At 46.4% G+C, this 20,643-nt stretch overlaps 1 protein-coding gene across 2 annotated transcripts in view; it reads left to right on the forward strand.

The window, feature by feature from the left end:
* The window catches only part of unc-5, a 321,941-nt gene that overhangs the window by 24,081 nt on the left and 277,217 nt on the right, over nucleotides 1-20,643 (forward strand). For both annotated transcript variants that reach the window (XM_069311103.1, XM_069311104.1), the window contains exon 2: nucleotides 14,596-14,791. In XM_069311103.1, the coding sequence (XP_069167204.1) occupies nucleotides 14,617-14,791 (175 nt within the window). In that variant the 5' untranslated portion in view covers nucleotides 14,596-14,616. The remainder of the gene's footprint in view (nucleotides 1-14,595; nucleotides 14,792-20,643) is intronic.

Below are 20,643 nucleotides of genomic sequence, written 5' to 3' on the forward strand. Positions count from 1 at the left end.
CTCTCTCTCTCTCTCTCTCTCTCTCTCTCTCTCTCTCTCTCTCTCTCTCTCTCTCTCTCTCTCGCTCTCTCTCTCTCTCGATTTCATGTCGTCTTATCTATTCCGGGCCATTTTTCTGAAATTTTCCTTCCCTTCCACCTCCCCCATTCCCTTCCTCAGCTAAGGTTTTCCCCTCAACCCCTCTTCTTGCCTATTTCCCGCGTCTCCCCTCTGTAAAAAGGCACAAGGCTATTATAGATCACTCCTGATAACCACACACCCAATATTGGTGGGTGTCTATACTCACCTGTGTGTGCCTGTAGGGTGAGCTTCAGCTCCTGGGACACGTCGTTTTATTGTTGAGTGTCTTGCTTCTTACTCATTTGCTTGTTATCACAGATACTCTTTGCATTTTCAGCTCATTCTACTTGCTCGCTTTTCTTACACTTCGACATACTTTCTTTCATCACCATGGCTCATTCTGGCTTCTTCCCCTCGTCCGACCCCGGTTCTTGTTAACATTTCGATTTTGTGTACCTTGTCAATACCTTGGTGAGCTTGCATGTTGTTAACATGTGCATCTTTCCTATTTTTGTGATATTATTTTATGGTCTCTTGTGTTATTATTTCCGAGTGCAGATTTAAAACCAGTCCTAGTATTTTTCAGGGTAAATTATTATGTTTCTCTCCCATCTGCGTTCTAGGAAATGCAGATGTAACAATTTTAAGCAGTTCCTTATAATATAGATGTGTTACTGATTGGATTCTAGCAGTAAAAGATCTTTGCACGCTCTCTAGGTCCGCAATTTCTCCAGCTTTGAATGGGGCTGAGTGTGCAACAACATTCCACCCTAGAGAGCAGCTCTCTTTTTTTTTTTTTTAAACATGCCCCCTCTTCCGTTCCTTTATTCTTCCTCATTTTCCTTAATACCGTCTTCATCTCTATTTCAGCTTTCTCTTCCATCTTTTTCTTTTATCTCACTCCCTTTCCATCTCCTTCCTGTGGGGTTTCTCCCCCTTTTCTCTCAGCTTTCCCTTCCACCTAATCCGTGTTCTTTTTCCTCACTTTTCCCTACACTTTTCTTGTCCTTTTCCCTCGTCCTTTTCATCCCCCTCCCTTCTCCCCCTCTTCTTCCTCTTTTCTCTCTCCGTCATTCCTCTCTATCTTCCCCCACTCCTCTTCCCTCAATTCCGCAACGTTTCTAAGCACCAGCAAATTTTTAAAGGATATTCTCTTTAATTAGCGAAGGCCAGTTTGAGCCCAGGTTCGTTAGCCCTCTTTCCATCTCTTGTTCCTTCAACTTTTGTTCCCTTTTATCCTCGTATCTACTAGCTTTTCTCTCCCACATTCCGTAGTTTCCCGTCCCATAACTCTGTCCATTTCATTCTTCATTTTTTTTTTTTGGGGGGGGGACTCTTTCACTGAAGGAGAGGCAGAGGCATTTGATATTCTCCCTTTCATTGTGAGATAAATTACCAATTAAACCCTTCTTGATCTTCTGGTTTGCGATGACTACGTTGGATTGCGAGTTGCAAGCACTAACAGCTTGTTTTAACAGGCCATCAGCCAAGGAGGCGGTGAATGCTAGGGAAGGAAAAAATATGAATTAAAGATAGCCCAAAAAAACCTTTGCTCATCGGTTCTTTTTTCCCTTTGCAACTCTTCATCGCCTTAGCATGACTAAATACTGGATCGTCACTACCGGGTCAATACCAGGTCGTCAGTACTGGTGGTTGACCTCAGAACTGGGTCAGTACCGACTGCACTATCTTCCCTCCCCTTCCCTTCCCTTCCCAAGTGCGGAGGTGTACAGGGGGGGGCAAGCGGCCAAGCCTACCTGGGAATCCAATTAAGAATCAGAGGTTGCCTTGGCTGTCTTAGCCTTCAGATATGTGGAGTTCTAGCTGGTTTGGCCATCAGGTGTGTGTAGATCTGATTGGCTTCACCCTCAGGTGACCATCTGGGAAGACCACTCTCAAATTCGACTTTCAGTGGTTTAAATTCAATCAAGTTTCTAGACATTATGGCTATTGTGTAAACCTATCCATTTATCAAGCTTCTTATCTTAAAATCAAAATGAACATTTGTTCATCTGGATTTTGATCTATGTACCTCAGTCATGCGATGTTAATACGTTGAAATGTCTATCGTATATATTTTTATTTTGTCTCAAGCTTGTAATGGTAAAAGGGTTCAAAAGATAGAATTGGGGAACAGCTGCGCTTTGATTAGTTTTGTTCAACTGTAAAAAATATAACAATATACGGATAATTGAGAATCTGGTTAAGGCTACTATTATACTTTCTCCTGGAGCATTAGCAGTAAATTATAGGCATCCGTCCCTCTAGGCTGACGAGTGGCACGGGTGCTTTACCTGGACCCTGTCTGGTAAGGGTGGTTCTTGGGCCCCTGTACTGCCTGGAGAGTGGTGGTTCTTGGGCCCCTGTGCTGCCTGGAGAGTGGTGGTTCTTGGGCCCCTGTGCTGCCTGGAGAGTGGTGGTTCTTGGGCCCCTGTGCTGCCTGGAGAGTGGTGGTTCTTGGGCCCCTGTGCTGCCTGGAGAGTGGTGGTTCTTGGGCCCCTGTGCTGCCTGGAGAGTGGTGGTTCTTGGGCCCCTGTGCTGCCTGGAGAGTGGTGGTTCTTGGGCCCCTGTGCTGCCTGGAGAGTGGTGGTTCTTGGGCCCCTGTGCTGCCTGGAGAGTGGTGGTTCTTGGGCACCGTGCTGCCTGGAGAGTGGTGGTTATGGTCTTGTCCTGCCTAGAAAAAGGGGGGGACCTCCAACCATCATGGTTGGAGGTCATGCCCCCAGAATGTCTAGATTTTTTTGTATGGCCCGTCTGCAGAGGCAGAGTTCTGGAACCTCAGCTGCCTGTTGCCTGAGGTCCCAAAATTCCTGGAGACCCATCTGTTTGGAGAGTTGGGGGGAGGGAGTTCGCTCCCCCCCCCCCCTTCCCCAGCCTCTCGTATGTCTGCATATTTCTGACGGACTTTCTAGCAGGAAGAAGAGCGGTGGCGCCATAAACGGCGGGGATGACAGAGGAGAGTGTTAGACAGAGGGGCTTTCTGCCCCAAGCCAAGGACCAGTTTTTTTGAACAAGTGATAAAATGATGCTTGATCCTGATAGGCGGGGAGGAAGTTGACGGTGCGTATATGCTTTCAGTCTCTCTCTCTCTCTCTCTCTCTCTCTCTCTCGGGAGCCGGTCGGCCGAGCGGACAGCACGCTGGACTTGTGATCCTGTGGTCCTGGGTTCGATCCCAGGCGCCGGCGAGAAATAATGGGCAGAGTTTCTTTCACCCTATGCCTCTGTTACCTAGCAGTAAAATAGGTACCTGGATGTTAGTCAGCTGTCACGGGCTGCTTCCTGGGGGTGGAGGCCTGGTCGAGGACCGGGCCGCGGGGACACTTAAAGCCCCGAAATCATCTCAAGATAACCTCTCTCTCTCTCTCTCTCTCTCTCTCTCTCTCTCTCTCTCTCTCTCTCTCTCTCTCTCTCTCTCTCTCTCTCTCTCTCTCTCTCTCTCTCAGACTGGTGTTGATTAGGTATGGAGCTGATGATCCTAATGAAATTATAAGCTAAGAGATGTTATCCTACATCAGCTCATCTGAAGCCTATTCCTAGAAACTCATATATTTGCTGAGCTTATGATTAGCTTTTATTGGGAATAAACTTTACTTAATGTCAAGTTACAATCATATTAATGGATAAAGATGTAGCCAGCTGTGTGTCAGAGTCTTCATATGCTCGGCTAACTTAACACTCGGTGTTTAAAATGGAACTTGATGAACTCTTCCTAAAGATACCTGATCAACCGTGCTGTGATTCATATGTAAGATCGCGGCATCTAAAAGCCAGGATGACCAGGCCTCCAACCTTGATACTTGGTAAGAAAACGGGCCGAGGGAACATCGATCCTTGGAAACATCTTGAGTTGTAACCTCGTGGTATATGGATGGACGAGACGACGAGTGAATGGTTGACAGGATGGAAGGATGCAAGGAGGGATGGAGGCTCAACTTTTATATCTCCTAAGTGGCTTACTGGTTATAGGCGCACAATTAAAACTTCTCGGACTCTGTTCGATGACTTTAGCGCTTGTTGTAGTCCAGCCCACGATATTGGTGGGAGGGAGAGGGAGAGGGAGAGAGAGAGAGAGAGAGAGAGAGAGAGAGAGAGAGAGAGAGAGAGAGAGAGAGAGAGAGAGAGAGAGAGAGAGAGAGAGAGAGAGAGAGAGGGGGAAGGGAGGCTTCTATAGCAGCAGCAGCTGCAGGCGCCCTGTTTATGCAACTAGGGAAGGTCGCTGTGAAAAAGTCTTTGTCGGCAAGCTGTTGAGAGCTCAATAAGAGGTCCGCTTCCTAAACCTCCCCTTGTCTCCGTCTCCTCTCTCATTCCCGGTTCCTAACTCATTTCTTGAAACTCTATTATTGTCGGGTCTTACCTCCCCCTTTTTCCGCTTGTTTTTTTACATTAAATTGCAGTTATTTATTTAATTTTCTCCTGACTCGCTTCTCGTGTATTTGGAGCTTTCGTATTACTTATCCTACCCCGTGTTTTTATACTCCCCGTGTGCTTCAGGATATGCTCATTGTGCACCCAAAGTTTGGCAGTGCTAGCTAATTTTGGGTGCTGATCACATGCTCCTGTTTGACATTCTGCGAGGTGGGGATTTCAACATAACACACTGCTTAATCTATCATATTGGTCTCAGGTATATGCATAAATGTCCAGGCATCTTAGTATGTTAATAGCAAAAATATTAACATCTTGTTTTTTCGTCTATTCACTATTGCTATTATCTTCGGTTTTTGGTCTAGTTACTCAATCATTATGTTTGCTTTCTCTATTTCACTTTATATATCTTCATGTTATTTAAAAACAGGGAGACACAGAGACGAAATAGAGAGAGAGAGGGGGGGGCGGTGGCAAGAGTGAAAAAGACGACCAAATTGAAAGTGTTGAGGGGGGGGGGGGAGTGGGTATGGATGAGAGAGAGAGAGCAAGTGAGCCAGGTTAGTGTAACACAGATGGGCATCACTTTTTTTGTCTTCAAGAGGAAGCTGCCGCTGTGAGAATTGGCTGCGTCTTGTGGGTGTTTTTATCCACCTGTAAAGTCATTAACTACCGGTGAATACAGGTGTAAGTGATGATGTGAGAGATGGGGGGGGGGTGGTTGTGAAAGTTGTGGTACAGTATGTGATTCCCCTTCTCCCCCCCCCCCCATCCCCATACCATACACACACACATTCTCCCCATATTGTGTGTGAATCCGCCCAACGCAACTCTCAAAAAAGTATGTTGCATTTGTGTAGTCTTTCGCTTGTATTTCATCCATAAAATCACTAAATACACCTCTTGCTAGCCAGTAACCGCGTAATAGATCAAAAGGTCTATTATTATCAGTCGTTCACATGTACAAATTCTATACAGTATACAGTACTAATGTTATTACTAGTAGTACTACACTCCTGTTGTCTACTACGACGACTACTACTGTTACTACCTAGTCTTCGCTATATATTTGTTGTTGTGTTTTTTTTTTGTTACCGCTCGGGTACTGGGGCAGGGGTGTGGGTACTGGGGCTGGGGTGTGGGTACTGGGGATAGTGTGGGTACTGGGGCTGGGGTGTGGGTACTGGGGATAGTGTGGGTACTGGGGCTGGGGTGTGGGTACTGGGGATAGTGTGGGTACTGGGGCTGGGGTGTGGGTACTGGGGCAGGGGTGTGGGTACTGGGGATGGTGTGGGTACTGTCGAGTTCTCTTTATGTAACACCGAGAGAGGCCGGCCAGTTATGCCCCTTATGAGTAGCGGGAGAGTGTTTACTTTTAATGAACACAATAAAGTAGCTGTCACAACTGTCAGACAAAATACAGGTTGGATAACAAGAACCTTTCAAACAAGAGTTGCCATACCAATGATACTTTTGAAGACAATAATGCTCTCTAGGTTGGAATATTGTTGCACACTAACAGCCCCATTCAAAGCTGGAGAGCATGCAGAGAGCCTTTAGTGCTAGAATCTATTGAAACATCTAAATTATTGAGACCTATTAAAAATGTTAAATCTGTTTTCTCTAAGAGCTCAGGCGAAAGAGATGCATAATAATTTACACTTGGAAAATATTAGGGGGGTACTGGTTCCAAATCTGTACACGAAAATAATCCCGTTGAAAAGCAGAGGTGAAACAGGTGCGCTTTGATACACACTATCATCATAAACGGCCACGACTGTTCAACACGCTTCCACTACACATAAGGGGCATAACTGGCCGGCCTCTCACGATGTTGAAAAGAGAACTCGATAAACACCTCCAAAGAATACCAGATCAACCAGGCTGGGATTCACACGTCAGGCTGCGAGCAGCCGCATCCAACAGCCTGGTTGAGCAGACCACCTGTTCAGAGACCGGGCCGCGGGGCCATTGATCCTCGGAATCAACGCAATGTAAGATAAGGTAATTACCACGTGCCGTGGGTGCCGCCTCAGCCTCCCCAGGTGCCTGACTAGGAGCTCCAGCACACCTGTTGATTATGACCAGGTGCTGAGTGTGGCCTCGGCTTACCTGTTCCCACATGCCTACTCCATTGACGGACTGGTTAATTAATTGTGGCATGCCTTTCATCCCTGCATGATTGAGTGCTCGTGTGGTCTAGTCTTGCTTGTTTCTGCATGGCAAATTGGTTGATTTTCTCCTTGCTTCTCTTGTGTTTGTTGCTCGGCTATGCCAGCTTCTTCGTATTTTCTTATAATCCTCTTTTCCCTTCCTTTCTCTATTCACATCTTTAATCAGCTTCTATTATCTTCGTTCCCATATTAGGAGAAGGGGGGTCCCCCTCCCTCTCTCTCACTTTCTCCCCCTCTCTTTCTCTCACACATATATAATCAACCTCACCAGTTGATTGACAGTTGAGAGGCGGGACCAAAGAGCCAGAACTCAACCCCCGCAAGCACAACTAGGTGAGTACACACACTTGCCAGACCTGCTGGTGAGTCAGCGGAGCCAGGTCGATTGCTTCGCCTTTCCTGTGCTTGTGGCACACTTAGCTGCTTGTCCTCCTGCTCGAACACAGTACTCGTTTCCAGCGTTATAAGCATCGTTCCAGATTTACGTTATGACACAACATCCACCAGTACAACAGACGGCTAACCTGACCGGTTGAGCGCCCTAGTGAGTGACAAAGGACCCGTTCCTCAGGTAAATGTTGACGGCGTGGCAAACAAGGTGTCATGGTATGTCAACTTTCACTCATCTGTTACGACCAGAGCTCTGAGCGACTGTTGGGCGATCATGTTGTCTACGGGAGACAAGTGGTTCATTGGCGCTTGTAGTGTGGCGTTAGATGCAAACTGATATCGCGAGTGCTTGGCCCCATCTGTCATGGGGCCCAAGGCTCCTACTCCCAGTCTTCTTCCACAAGGACCTTGCCTTGTCGAGGGCGTTGTGCACCCCCTCTCATGTGAGACCCAGTTGTGATCTCAAAAGTTGCTGCACGATGGCCTTCTCAATACTGCTTCAGGATGCCATCTCCCTGGTGTCCAGTACCGCTTCAGGATGCCATCTTCCCGGTGTCCAGTACCGCTTCAGAATTCTCTCTCTCTCTGGTGTTCAATACCACTTCAGGATTTCCTATCCCATGTTGTCCAAAGCCGCTTCAGGATTTCCTCTCCCTTGTGTCCAATACCGCTTCGGGAATCCTCCCGTGTTCCCAAATCCGATTGTTTTTGTGATCGATTGGCGGGAGAGGAATGCGATGCTCTTTGTTACCCTCTTCACTCATCTATAGTTTCACCGTCTCGGCCCAGAAAGGAATCCAGGCGCCTTTGTAAGCCAGCTTTTTCTGACTTTCCTCTTGTTTTCCTTGCCTGATCAGGAATCCAATTCCCTGTGTTGCCCAACTTTGACGCATTTATATGATTTTTCTCTTTGTTTTTTGTCATCATTGTCAAAATCTTTCTGTTTTAATGTGTTTTCTTAGTTTTTGGAAAGTAATATAGACTGATCAAGTTCCGCGGGGTTATGAGATTAAAACTCTTGTTGAAACTACCGGAGAGAATTGTAATTATCTGGAACTTAAGGTTGAGGAGTCATCTTGTCAGATAACTTTGTTGGATGGGGGCTCGTTGGTGTGTCCTTTCCCATCATCCTTCCCACACATCCATCCCCAACGTTCTCTCCTCACATTCCCTCTCACATTCACCCTCTTCTAAACGTCCTCCTTTCGTATCCACCCCATAACATTACACCCTCGCATCCACCCTTGCATCCATTCCCATAACATCACACCGTTACATCCAGCTCTCACATTTTCTGACATGCTGTCATCGGATCACCAAAGTTGTTAGTAGCTGTATGAAGCAGTTATATCTTGACATTAACAAAGGTTGATTGCACAGATTATCTTAATAAATTATAATGCTGCTCGCAGGAATTTGGTGCAGAATGCAGTAAACATTCACAAAGCATTTGCAACATTCATATGTATTTTGGCCATTAACCGAGCATTAACGTCTGCAATTCCCGGCTTTCACTAGTGTAATTGTCAGTCATCGATGATCTTGCAATACCCGTCTCTCCCCATGCGTAATAGCTATTCTTTAGTTCTCTTGCAATATCCGGTTCTGCCTAGTGTTCTTGCGATACTCGATATTCCAGTTCGTGCAGTAAGCAAATGAGAACTAGAAAAAGACAGATTCGTGCCTGGATACCTGCCCACCAAATCCGTTCGCAATAACCTTTGGTCGAGAGACTGGTTACAATAACCATTGTCTTTAAACTTGGTCAATACCGTGAAGGCAAACCAGCCAGAATCCACTCTTAGACAGGTGGGAAATGCGCCTGTCTTTCCAGTGAGCGTGTGTGTGATGGTTCGCCGCCTAGAGATCTTGTTCGTCTCTTGTACTTACCTACTTACCTAACAAGCAACAGCTTATTGGACCAAGCTCTCACAAGTCAAGTCTGGTCTTGGTTCGGGCTTGAGGAGTAGAAGAACTAGAACCCCATCAAGCAGGTACCTAGTTGTGCTTGCGGGGGTTGAGCTTCTGCTCTTTGGTCCCCGCCTCTCAACTGTCAATCAACGATCAATTTTATTAATTTTTTCACACACCCACACACACACACACACAGGAAGCAGCCCGTAACAGCTGTCTAACTCCCAGGTACCTATTTACTGCTAGGTAACGGGGGTGTCAGGGTGAAAGAAACTCCCCATTTGTTTTCCGCCATCGCCTGGGATCGAACCCCAGTCTCCAGGATTACAAGTCCTGAGTGCTGTCCACTCAGCCACCAGGCCCCCTGTGTGTGTGCGTGTGTGTGTGCGCGCGTGCGTGCGTGCACTCAACATGATATGCTTGCATGATCAAGCGTTAGTGCCTAAGTTCTTCCTTTCTAACCATAATTTGAATTGGTTTAGAAGATCAGTCTCTGCTGCCCGGTCTCTGACCAGGTCTTCTATTTGGTCAGTTTTACTTTTAAAGAGTTTATATCAAAGTCACTCTTGAACATCAATTGCGGTAAACAAGTTATACTCATCATATTTAGAGGGTATTGTATAGCCTTTAATTTCATAAAATTGTCTTAAAAGTATCTTTTGCGGCCCTACTTTTTAGTAAGTAGATTTAGTTTACCTTTACCAATCATGGCAAGGTAACCTTGTTGAAGGTTATGGCTAGACTTGGCAGCCTGGCTGACTGTAACTCCAGCGGAAACTTGTCCAGTTCTCATATGCAAGCTTCTAGTTTGATGTGTGTGTGATGCAATGACTGTTCTGTAGTTTCTCTTATCACATTTACATTTGAAATCGTGCATTGAATGAGCTTTAACCACTTTTTCGTTTGTCCATTTCCTTTTATTGGTAACTTTTACAATGAAGAAACCCTTTCTGACATCTCTTGACTCATTAGCCTGGTGTGTCTAGGCTAATGATCGTAGATCAATACTAAGAGCTTTAATCGACTCGATATTGAACGTAAAACTGTCAGAAGAAGGATTCGATCCCTGGCCATGAGTATTGACAGATCGTCAGTCCTTAACTCTTCCCCACTATTCTCCCATCAGTAATTGGGTACCTGCTTGTAAACTGATTGACGGATCGTTTTCCCAAGCAGAACTAGTGGGTAAGGCTTACCATGAGCTATGGGAAGGGAAAGCTTGCTAACAGGAGTTAGAAGCCGTCTACTCTTGTAAGTCTAAACCTCCTAACTTATTGGGAATGCCTATAATCCCTCAGATTATATTCTTCGGCATGCCGGCTAGAGACAGCCTTACCAACATCTGTATTATACGTACTGGTTCCAAATCCACACATTTCAGTAATTCCTTGCGAGAGCAGGAGACCGGTATTCTCCAGAGCCGTTAATGTTCCTCCCCGCTCTCCGCCCTGCCTCAACTGCTCTCCACCCCTCTATCTTAACTCCACCTCCCCAATTCTCCAACTCTTCCCAGCTCCTCATCTTCTGCTGGAGTTACCAGATCACGCTGACTGTGATGGCTATGTGGGCCACCGGACTATGAAGACAAGCAACGCCCCACAGCCTAGATAATCACCATGGAGAGGCTGGCCACAGGGCTTGAACGCTTGAAATCATCAAGAGGTAGACATCCAGTATGCATCTGCTACTCACTCACCCCGACTTCCAGTCAGTCACACTTTTAATCGCCCAGCATCTCGACCTTGGTGGCGGCAGCATTAAGAACGGGCACATCAGCAGCACGAACATCAACAAGAGCTGCCTGTCACTACTTAATGCCCTTCTGGCTTGGTGAAAATGTTGCTGTCTCACTCAATGACACATGCATGCACGCACACACGCGCACACACGCGCACACACACACATACACACACACACACACACACACACACACACACACACACACACACACACACACACACACACACACACACACACACACACGCACGCACGCACGCACGCACACACACGCACACATTGCATTAGGAAGCAATGTGGTGGAGGTTGACTCCATACACAGTTTCAAGTGTAGATATGATAGAGCCCAATAGGCTCAGGAACCTGTATACCTGTTGATTGACGGTTGAGAGGCGGGACCAAAGAGCCAGAGCTCAACCCCCGCAAGCACAACTAGGTGAGTACAACTAGGTGAACTAGGTGAGTACACACACGCACACACACTAAAGTGGAGAAAGGTCAGAGGTTTGCCATCAGACTAGTACCCGAACTGAGGGGCATGAACTATGAGGAGAGACTACGGGAATTAATCTTTAAGTCGCTGGAAGACAGGAGAGTTAGGGGGGGACATGATCACCACATACAAGATTCTCGAAGGAATTGATAAGGTAGGCAAAGACACTTTATTTAACACAAGGGGCACGCGCAAAAGTGGACAAAGGTGAAAATTGAATGCCAAATGACCCATAAATACATTAGAAATATTTTTTTAAGTGTCAGTGTAGTTAATAAATGGAATGCATTTGGAAATAATGTGGTGGAGACAGACTCCATACACAGTTTCAAACGTAGATATGATAGAGCAAAATGGGCTCAGGAATCTGTACATCTGTTGATTGACGGTTGAAAGGTAGGACCAGAAAGCCGAAGCTCAATCCCCACAATCTCTCTCTCTCTCTCTTTCCCTCCGCCTTTCCCTAAATATCACGGGAGTAGCTCCAAGTCGCTTGACTTTTGACCAATGAAATGTAGCACCAGTATCCTCTCTTGCCTCACACTTCCTGCCCTGGTGAATGAGGCTCGTGTTGCCTGTTACCAGCATTGTTACTGTAACCAACCCTCACCACGTGCCCAGGTGACCAACGGCCCTGTTGTTGTATCTATTGTGATACCTGGGCCTCCCGCCTGTATCTTTTATCGGTATGAATTCCCTGGGCTCGAGTTGAGCTATTTAGATCAGCGATTACACTGTGAAATGGTAATTGGACTTATAATTGAAATGATTAGAGGTTCTGTAATGGTGCGATGATTATTGAGCTATTGAAACCAGTTCGGTGGTTAAGGTGCTTGCATGTGGCAATTAGATCCTCTGATGGTGACTAAAGACCTTATATGTATGATTAGACAGTCCAGTGATAATTAACCAGATGTAGTACTAAGTAATTGTTGCTCCCGGGTAGTATTAGGAACCATCGGAGGGCAATCTGATGTCATAATTTCTTAATCCATTCCATGGAGGTGATGAGGTACCCTTGTAGAGGCACGAGGTGTACCTTGATACCTACCTGCTTGATGGGGATTCTGGGAGTTCTACTCCCCAAGTTCGGCCCAAGGCCAGACTTGACTCGTGAGAGTTTGGTCCACCACCAGGCTGTAGTTAGGTGCGGCCCGCAGGCCCATATATCCACCACAGCCCGGTTAGTCCGGAACTTCTTGAAGGAAATGTGTAGAGGTACCCTTGTAGGGGCAGGAGGTGTAGAGGTCTGGGTGGGACCTTGTGTCGGGTGTCTTGGCGGTACCGCAGTAGTCATGGTGACCCTTGTGGTGATTAGATGTTAAGATAGTTCATGTCTGTATATCTCCGACCTCCTAGTCAGGTCAGGCTTGATAGAATAATTCTCAAAGGGGAGACTCATCTTTTCGGCTCGATGTTGTTAAGAGGTGTACATGGGGTGAGGTGACGACACCAGCAGGCGGTACCTCCATGATACGTTGTGGGAATACGCTGAAGGCTGGACCAAGTGTTCCTTCTTTCTTCCCCTCCCTCCCCATGGCCTTCCACCCTCCCCAGGTCACTCCCCACCGTTGTCCAGGTCGCTCGTCGCGCTCCACGACCTCTCATGACCGTCCGGGGCTTTATGGTAATCTTAAACTGTTTAACTAGAGGGAGGAAGCGTTGGTAACCACCGAGGTCACGTGACCCCCACAACACACCCGCCTTCACACATTCTTAGATCAAATGTTACCATGGAACATCGCATCTCACACTGTTCTTCAGGTTTCTTTGTTTTTAATTCTTTAATCTCTTCGTTCTTCTCTTCCTTCCTCTCTTTGGCGTAAGAGTCGCTGGTCTTTTAGCTCCTGGGCCGTTCCTTTCAAACTCTTCATCATCTGATACAATGACTCCTTGATACCTGCCTGGTCAAGCAGAGATGGATGAAGTCTATAGACTCTTCCAGGACTAATGCTCTCGCGGCCAGGTCTCCGAACAGACCTCCAAGTTGGTGATCTGGCCAGCCAGGCTGTTAGACGCCGCTGCTCGCAGTCTGATATGTTACAAAGTTCTCATTTTAACACCATGAGAGGTCGGCTCAGTGCTGTAGTCATGTTTGAACCAGAATTCTCGACTAGGTCCTGTTGTCCTTGGCAAATGCTGCTGTTTGGAGTCTGTGGGTGCCTCCTTTCCACTGGTTCCTCTGGTTCCTTCCTTTCTCTTTTTCACAATCGCAAGCGCGCGCACACGTACACTTCGACCAAAGCGCCAGAGCTCAACCCCTGCAAGTACAACTAGGTGAGTACACACACACACACACACACACTACGGGAATTGAACCTCACTTCGTTGGAAGACAGAAGAGTTAGGGAGGACATGATCCCCGCATTCAAGATTCTCAAGGGAATCGACAGGGTTGATAAAGACAGGCTATTTAACAAAAGGGGCACACGCACTAGGGGACACAGGTGGAAACTGAGTGCCCAAATGAGCCACAGAGATATTAGAAAGAACTTTTTTAGTGTCAGAGTGGTTGACAAATGGAATGCATTAGGAAGTGATGTGGTGGAGGCTGACTCCATACACAGTTTCAAGTGTAGATATGATAGAGCCCAATAGGCTCAGGAACCTGTACACCTGTTGATTGACGGTTGAGAGGCGGGACCAAAGACCCAGAGCTCACCCCCCGCAAGCACAACTAGGTGAGTACACACACACACACACACACACACACACACACACACACACACACATTAAATAATTTTGAAAAGTAGATATAGCATGAAATAGGAGTCAACCCACCATACAATGAAGAATACACCCCCTACCCATCTTTCCTTGTCTGGCATTCTGTAAGGGAAGAAAGAGACCCAGAACTGGCTACAGCAACCAGGTATCAACCAGCACTGAGGTCTAAGGACTGACCAGCTCCCAAAATTGCGTCACTTAAATTGTGGCCACTTTGGAGAAGAAAGCTGTCCTGTCATTGGCTGGGGCAGCTAATTCATTTATGATTGGCCGGATGGTTGGGGTGAGTAATGGTTATTGCCATTGGCTGATTGACTCTTACTATTGCGCCTTTCTCCAGTTCTGATTGGTCTTGATGCAAGCGGTGTGGGGTGAAACGTGCTTGTGGCGGGATTCGATCGTGTTGGCAGCAGTGGGTGCGATACCTGATACCACGTAGCCACTGAACGTAAATGTGATAACTGGATCTTGAACTGGATTTTAATAACTGGATCCTAAAATTATTTTAAAACAAAATTTCTTATACTTTCTCATGTATTATCGTGTCACTGACCACATGACTTGTGGCAGTTGATGTGAAACGGTTCATTGTGGTTTAAACTTTTAAATATTTGAATCAAACTTGTGAAATATATTAACGTGGTATTTTGAATGTTTACCAATTTAGTTTTAACGTATGATATAGAAATAGGAAGTCTGACTAGAAATAATAGTTATGATGTGTATTGTTACAGATGTGAGGGGAGGCGGCGAGGATGGTGAGATGGGTCCAGGGGGTGCGGTGCTTCCTCCCTGGCACCCCCTGCTTCCTCCCTGGCACCCCCTGCCCCCCACAACGTCTCCTGCTGCCCCTCCTCCTCCTGCTGCTGCTCCTGGCAGCCGGACCCCTCGCTCCTGCTGCAGCGGAACCGGCCCCGCATCCTGGCCCTGGTGAGTACTGACGGGCTTCCTGTGGCACTGTGCCATTCCTCCTGTAATTAGTTACCTTGAGTTGGGTCCGAGGATCGATGTTCTCCCTCGACCCAGTCTCTGATCAGGGATTCTGGTTGTGGTGTTGTGATAAGATGTTCCTCTACCCAGCGAGAGACTGAGGCTTTGGGTGAACAGCAGCATTGGTCAACCTGATTGTTAGACGCTGCTGCACGTAGTCTGTGACGTGAATCACAGCCCGGTTGATCAGGTAGCCGGTGGAGGTGTTTATCAAGTTACCTCTTGAACACTGGACGCTAGTTATGCCTCTTTCTGAACTCTTCTTACTGTCTTCAAAAAGGACCTTGATGAACACCTCGAAAGGATACCGTGTTGAAGTGCATGTTATGTTATTCCTTGGTATATTTATATGTATATAGATAATATGTTTGAATTGCTATAATGATTGGGCACTAAGTTCACTTGAACTTTACCTGCTTGATGAACTTTGATGTAGTGCAACACCTTATGACACAATTGATAACAGGAGCTGTTGCTCAACTTTCTTTGGGATGTCCACCACCTCCCCCCCCCCCTCTGACTCGCGTTTTTTTTTTTTTTTTAACTAAGACTAGGGTTTATAAGGGATATCAAATAATGTGCTTTGTGAAACTACAAGCAAGAGCTGTTAACCTACCTCAGCTCATGTGAAGCCTGCTCCTAGAAACTCCCTTATTTCATGACTTTGAAACTGTCATATAAGGAACTCTCTCTCTCTCTCTCTCTCTCTCTCTCTCTCTCTCTCTCTCTCTCTCTCTCTCTCTCTCTCTCTCTCTCTCTCTCTCTCTATCAAATCCCTGTAGGGCATTATGGGAACGAGAGTAGATTGGTGTCTTTTGTTATGTACGCAGCAGCACTATTAAACACAATATATGCCCCATAATTATGTCCCGTTCTAAATTTCCCTCCCAGAATCCTATCGCCAGAGCAGACAATATATGGACGCCTGTGTTATTATATTGTCCATTATTGAGCGCAGGGGAATGCTTGCAAGATGAGCAGGATAGAGTTCCCTGCTCTCGTGAGAGCGAGGGAGAGAGAGAGAGTGGCTCTTTAGGTTCATTCTCCCGCCCTGTGTCTTGGCAAGCATGGTCTCCTCTGAATAAGTCATGATCACCGAGGCTGTGGCTATTCTCAGACTGTATGCATGTTTGTGCTTGCCTCCGCCCGCTGGTGGAGAAGCACTCTGAACCGCTTCTATGCTTGCTTATGACGTTTATGATGAGAGAGAGGAAGAAAGAGAGAGAGAGAGAAAGAGAGACAGAGAGAGAATAAGAGAGAGAGTGAATGAAAGAAACAGCGGGGGGTGAGGAATTGGGAACCGGAATGAATGACGGTGCAACCGAAATTGGGAAGTAAACTGGGATCGTGAGGAGAGAATAGGGCCGTGAATGTGGAAGGCGGGAGAAGGCTTGCGATGAATAGGTCTATTGAGGGTGGAGGCCTGGGAGGTCTGGTCTGCTGGGGGGGGGGGTGAAGGTTTGTGCATGGTAGGGAGGCCTTGCCGGAGGAAGGAAAGAAAGGTGGATTGAGAGTTGACGAGGAGTCACAATAACGTGGCTGAAATATGTTGACCAAACCACACACTAGAAAGTGAAGGTGTCTCACAATCGACTTGAGAATGGTCCAGGACGGACCGAAACGTCGTCGTCCCTTCACTTTCTAGTGTGTGGTCTGGTCAACGTAGATTGGAGTTCCTCCTGAGGTAGAGTAGACGCACTAATGAAGGGAATAAATAAGAAATGTGGGTAGACAGTTGTCAAGTACATGGGAAATTTCACTTTGGAAACCACGGGGAGTTGAACTTGCCTGAAAGGAAGTAGAGAAAGGAAAGGGAGTAGAAAGGAGCAAAGAGAATGAGGAGCATAATGAGAGGAATGATAGGTGAGGCATAAAGGAACGACTGCCTGTCAAACACGTTTCCCACGGCCAGGTAGCTAGCTAGTGTCTCCGGATATTAAGCAACGGCCTCTCCCCGCACCCTTTGCCTCTCCTGCTATCCGGAACACAATAACCGGAACCCATGATCGATTCCAGCACATTCCGGTTGACTTGAGTTTGTTCTATAGCAGCGTGGTTGGCTGTCACAATAAACGGCGGGTTTATGATGAATATCCGTAAGCCTTAACCGGACATGTCAGACCTCTTTATAACACTAACCCCTTTTTTGGGACAATGGAAAAAATTATCTAAAATCAACAGCTTATATCAAGCTTCACGGTACAGCGACCGCCTGGATAAAGGAATCCTTCTGGACCAATCTTAGTTTTACGGCGTTTCTAAGCTATAATTAAATCAAAATTTCAAATGTAACCTGACCTGAGTGCTTGGGATTGCTCGTTCAAGACTGCAGAGCATCGTAGCATGAGGTTTGGGGGCTTGTGGGTTGGGCGTGGGCGCTGAGCTAGGGGGTGGGTTGGTGAGGACGCCCATGGGCCACTGACACCCTGAACCCCTTGTGGGGGGGAGGGTGTATATATAGGAACGCCGGTCTGAGAGTGATGGTTATCTGAGGTGATAAGCTAAAGTTAGAGAGAGAGAGAGAGAGAGAGAGAGAGAGAGAGAGAGAGAGAGAGAGAGAGAGAGAGAGAGAGAGAGAGAGAGAGAGAGAGAGAAGAGGGAGGGAGGGAGGAAGAGGGAGAGGAACAGACAGCACAGAGTGGAGGGGGCCGCACGCTGGCCAGTGTGGGACATGTGTTTCATTACACCAACACGCACGGGGTCTCGGTCGTGCACAGATGTTCACGCGTACACGTGCTTGCTGACACGCAACACGCGCTCGCTGACACGCAACACACGCATGCACGCACACAAGCACGCGGAAAGCGTTCACGTTGCTTTTTTCCGCTTTTGCGGAAAGCGTTCGCATCCTTGGAATCGATTCCTAGCCGTGATAAAAACAAGTGAGCAGATTATCTCACCTGATACCCCTGTTCGCCCAGCACTATGGGTGCTATTCAGCAGTTGCAGGCTCCATCCTGTGTGTGTACTTTTTGTGTCTGCGGGATCGAGCATTGACTCTTGGATCCCGCCTTTCTAGCCATCGGTTGTTTACAGCAATGACTCTCGGTCCTATTTCCCTATCATATCTAGTTTTAAAATTATGAATAGTTTGCTTCCATAACCTGCTCCTTAAGTGCATTCCATTTTTCCACTATCGCAATAAAAGAAAACTTCCTAACATCTCTGTGACTCATCCGAGTTTCCAGCTTCCACCCATGTCCCCTCGTTCTGTTATTATTCCGTGTGAACATTTCGTTTATTTCCACTTTGTCAATTCCCCTGAGTATTTTATACGTTCATATCTTATACGTGTGTGTGTGTCACACATGCGCACACACACACGCAATTTGTGTTCTTTCTTAATTTGCCTATGATCTTCGTGTCTCCAAAACTCACTAGCGTAATGATTGGAAAGAGGTCGGGGAGGGTAGGTGGGCAGGCATGGGGGGAGGTCAATAATGACATGGCAGGCTAGGGGGGGGAGGTGAAAGGGGGGAATCACGGCGTGGGAAGGGGGAAGGGAGGGGGAAAGATGAAAGGTGAGATGGGGTGGATTGTATAATGGTACATCAGTTGGGCTTCACTGGAGACATACGCTGGAACAGGGGGGAGGGTTCGCTTTATTGTGATTGACTGCTTGTGTCTGTTAGGCTGAGCCTCGGCACTTGGGCTCTGCCTCAGTGTCTCCCGTTTCTATAATATCAGCATTTAAAACTGTGCAATGAATTCTGTCCAACTATCTCCAGTGTTGCTTAGAATACCGTGATGGGCCTTTGGCTCAATCTCACTGCTGCCTGGTCCCAACCGGACCGCCACCCTGATTGACGAAATGTTCAATAAGGCTGTTGGCCACCGCAGCAAGCAGTCCCATGTAGAAGCCATAACCCGGCTTAAATATTTGGATGGTTAGCCCAGTTTCCTATTGTTCACAGTGGGCTAGTTTTGCCCTTTTACATTTAAGAGGAAGGGGATTGAAAAGTCTTAGGCCCCTGGTATATATAGAATTATGTCTAGAATTCTCTTAGCATACCCTTTTCAATGGGGCTATATTGTACATTCTGTCATGTCTGTTGGTCTCCAGATGTTGATTATAACGTCTTACCTGCGCTCCAAGGAGTACAGTAACTCAGGTGTTTTATTGAATAGCTTCTGACAGTTTTTCTTATAGACGGGATAGTTTCTTTCTTGTGCTTTTTAAAAAGCATCACAGTTTAAACCAGACCAATATGAGACTGGTTGGACACTAAAGCCCCGAAATCATCTCAAGATAACCTCAAGATAACGTCATCAGTTGTGAGTCGTGTGTAAATCGTCTTCATTCATAAACAGGGGGTTTGGTGGGTGGATGGAATGGACTTTGGCCTTTATTTATGAGGACGGGCTGGTTTATGCCCCAATCATTGGCCCCAACTTCAAATCGTCGACGCTGAAGCCACAGCCACCACATTATACTTATTTTATCTATTCAATGTGCTTTGATGAATATATTTTCTTAATATTTGATTCACACTGAAGGAAATTCCTGCCTGCCTGCTCTCCTTTCCTGCCTTCCCGCACGCATCAACTGATCCAGCGATTTCGGCCTGGACAATTTTAACACCCGCCGAGCTTTTATGCTGGATATACATTACACATTTATGTTCCAGGCCGGCAAGGTTACGCTCGCTTGGGGGGGTCTAGGGCCGGAAAGTGCTTTTTTTATCCATGGAAAAAATAGTAAGGTAAAAGTTGGCGAATATAAAAATGGGTCAGCGGTTTGCTTTTAGGACACTGATCATTTTTTGGAGGCCATGAAGTAAGATTGTGTGCAGCCTATCCTCAAAACATTGACCAAATGCATTATATTACACGTAATTTACAACTAATTATTTTGTGTTCGAAGCATACCTTTTTTGGTCAGTTCATCCTCAGACCAGGCTCGTTAAAGCTGCGGCCGTCCCCAAGATGTATTGATCAATTTTAACCTACTGTATATTCAAAATAGGTCTGTTCTAATTTATATATTAATATTATTATATATTTAGGCTTTGTGTATGTTTACGCGTAGGTTAGGTTAGGTGTATAGGTTCTATTGGCGATTATTTACGTTTGAAGTACGTGGTTCAACCATTTATATCGTCGTGATTCGAACAGAGGTTGTCAGCGAAGCACAGTTCGAGAAATGTTGGATCACTTGTGTGTCTTGTGTAAAGCGATTTTCATTCGTAAATCAGCTCGTCCTGTAGAATTGCCAAAACGGATAGAAAACGGTGCACTGAAATGATCGAACCTCACCGTACCTAAGCAACCCTATTGACCTCACAGAAAATGTGAATGTTTACGAGCCGCTATGATCGGCATTTTAACGTGAAAATACTGTGTACTATGCGGGAGAATGGGTTGCATAATAAACAGGATTTGGTGGCTAGATGGAATGAACATTTGTCATTTGTTGATGAAAACGGGCTGTCACAACAGATGACATACCAACTTTCCTCAAACATTGCTTCGCTGACGATCTCTGTTTGACTAGTGGCTCACTGAATGCCTCACCCACGTACTCTAAATACAAATAATTGTACTTTGAAGCAGCTATAGACTGCTTTTGATCTTTGCCTCTGGCTCAGACTCCCGAATTTCATATCCATAAAAGATAACCTCAAGTTAGCTCTTTCTAAAGTTACTTTTCGATGATCAGCGTCCCACAGCCCTGTCTCTGACCATTCCTCATTATCCTTTGAAGATGTTTATCACGTTCTCACATGAACTCCGTGAGAGGTCGGTTAGTTATGCCGCCATTATGTTTAGAGTGTGTTAAAACGTCTTGGGCC

This window comes from Procambarus clarkii, chromosome 69 (genome assembly GCF_040958095.1).
Source record: "Procambarus clarkii isolate CNS0578487 chromosome 69, FALCON_Pclarkii_2.0, whole genome shotgun sequence".
NCBI classification, from domain to species: Eukaryota; Metazoa; Arthropoda; class Malacostraca; order Decapoda; family Cambaridae; genus Procambarus; species Procambarus clarkii.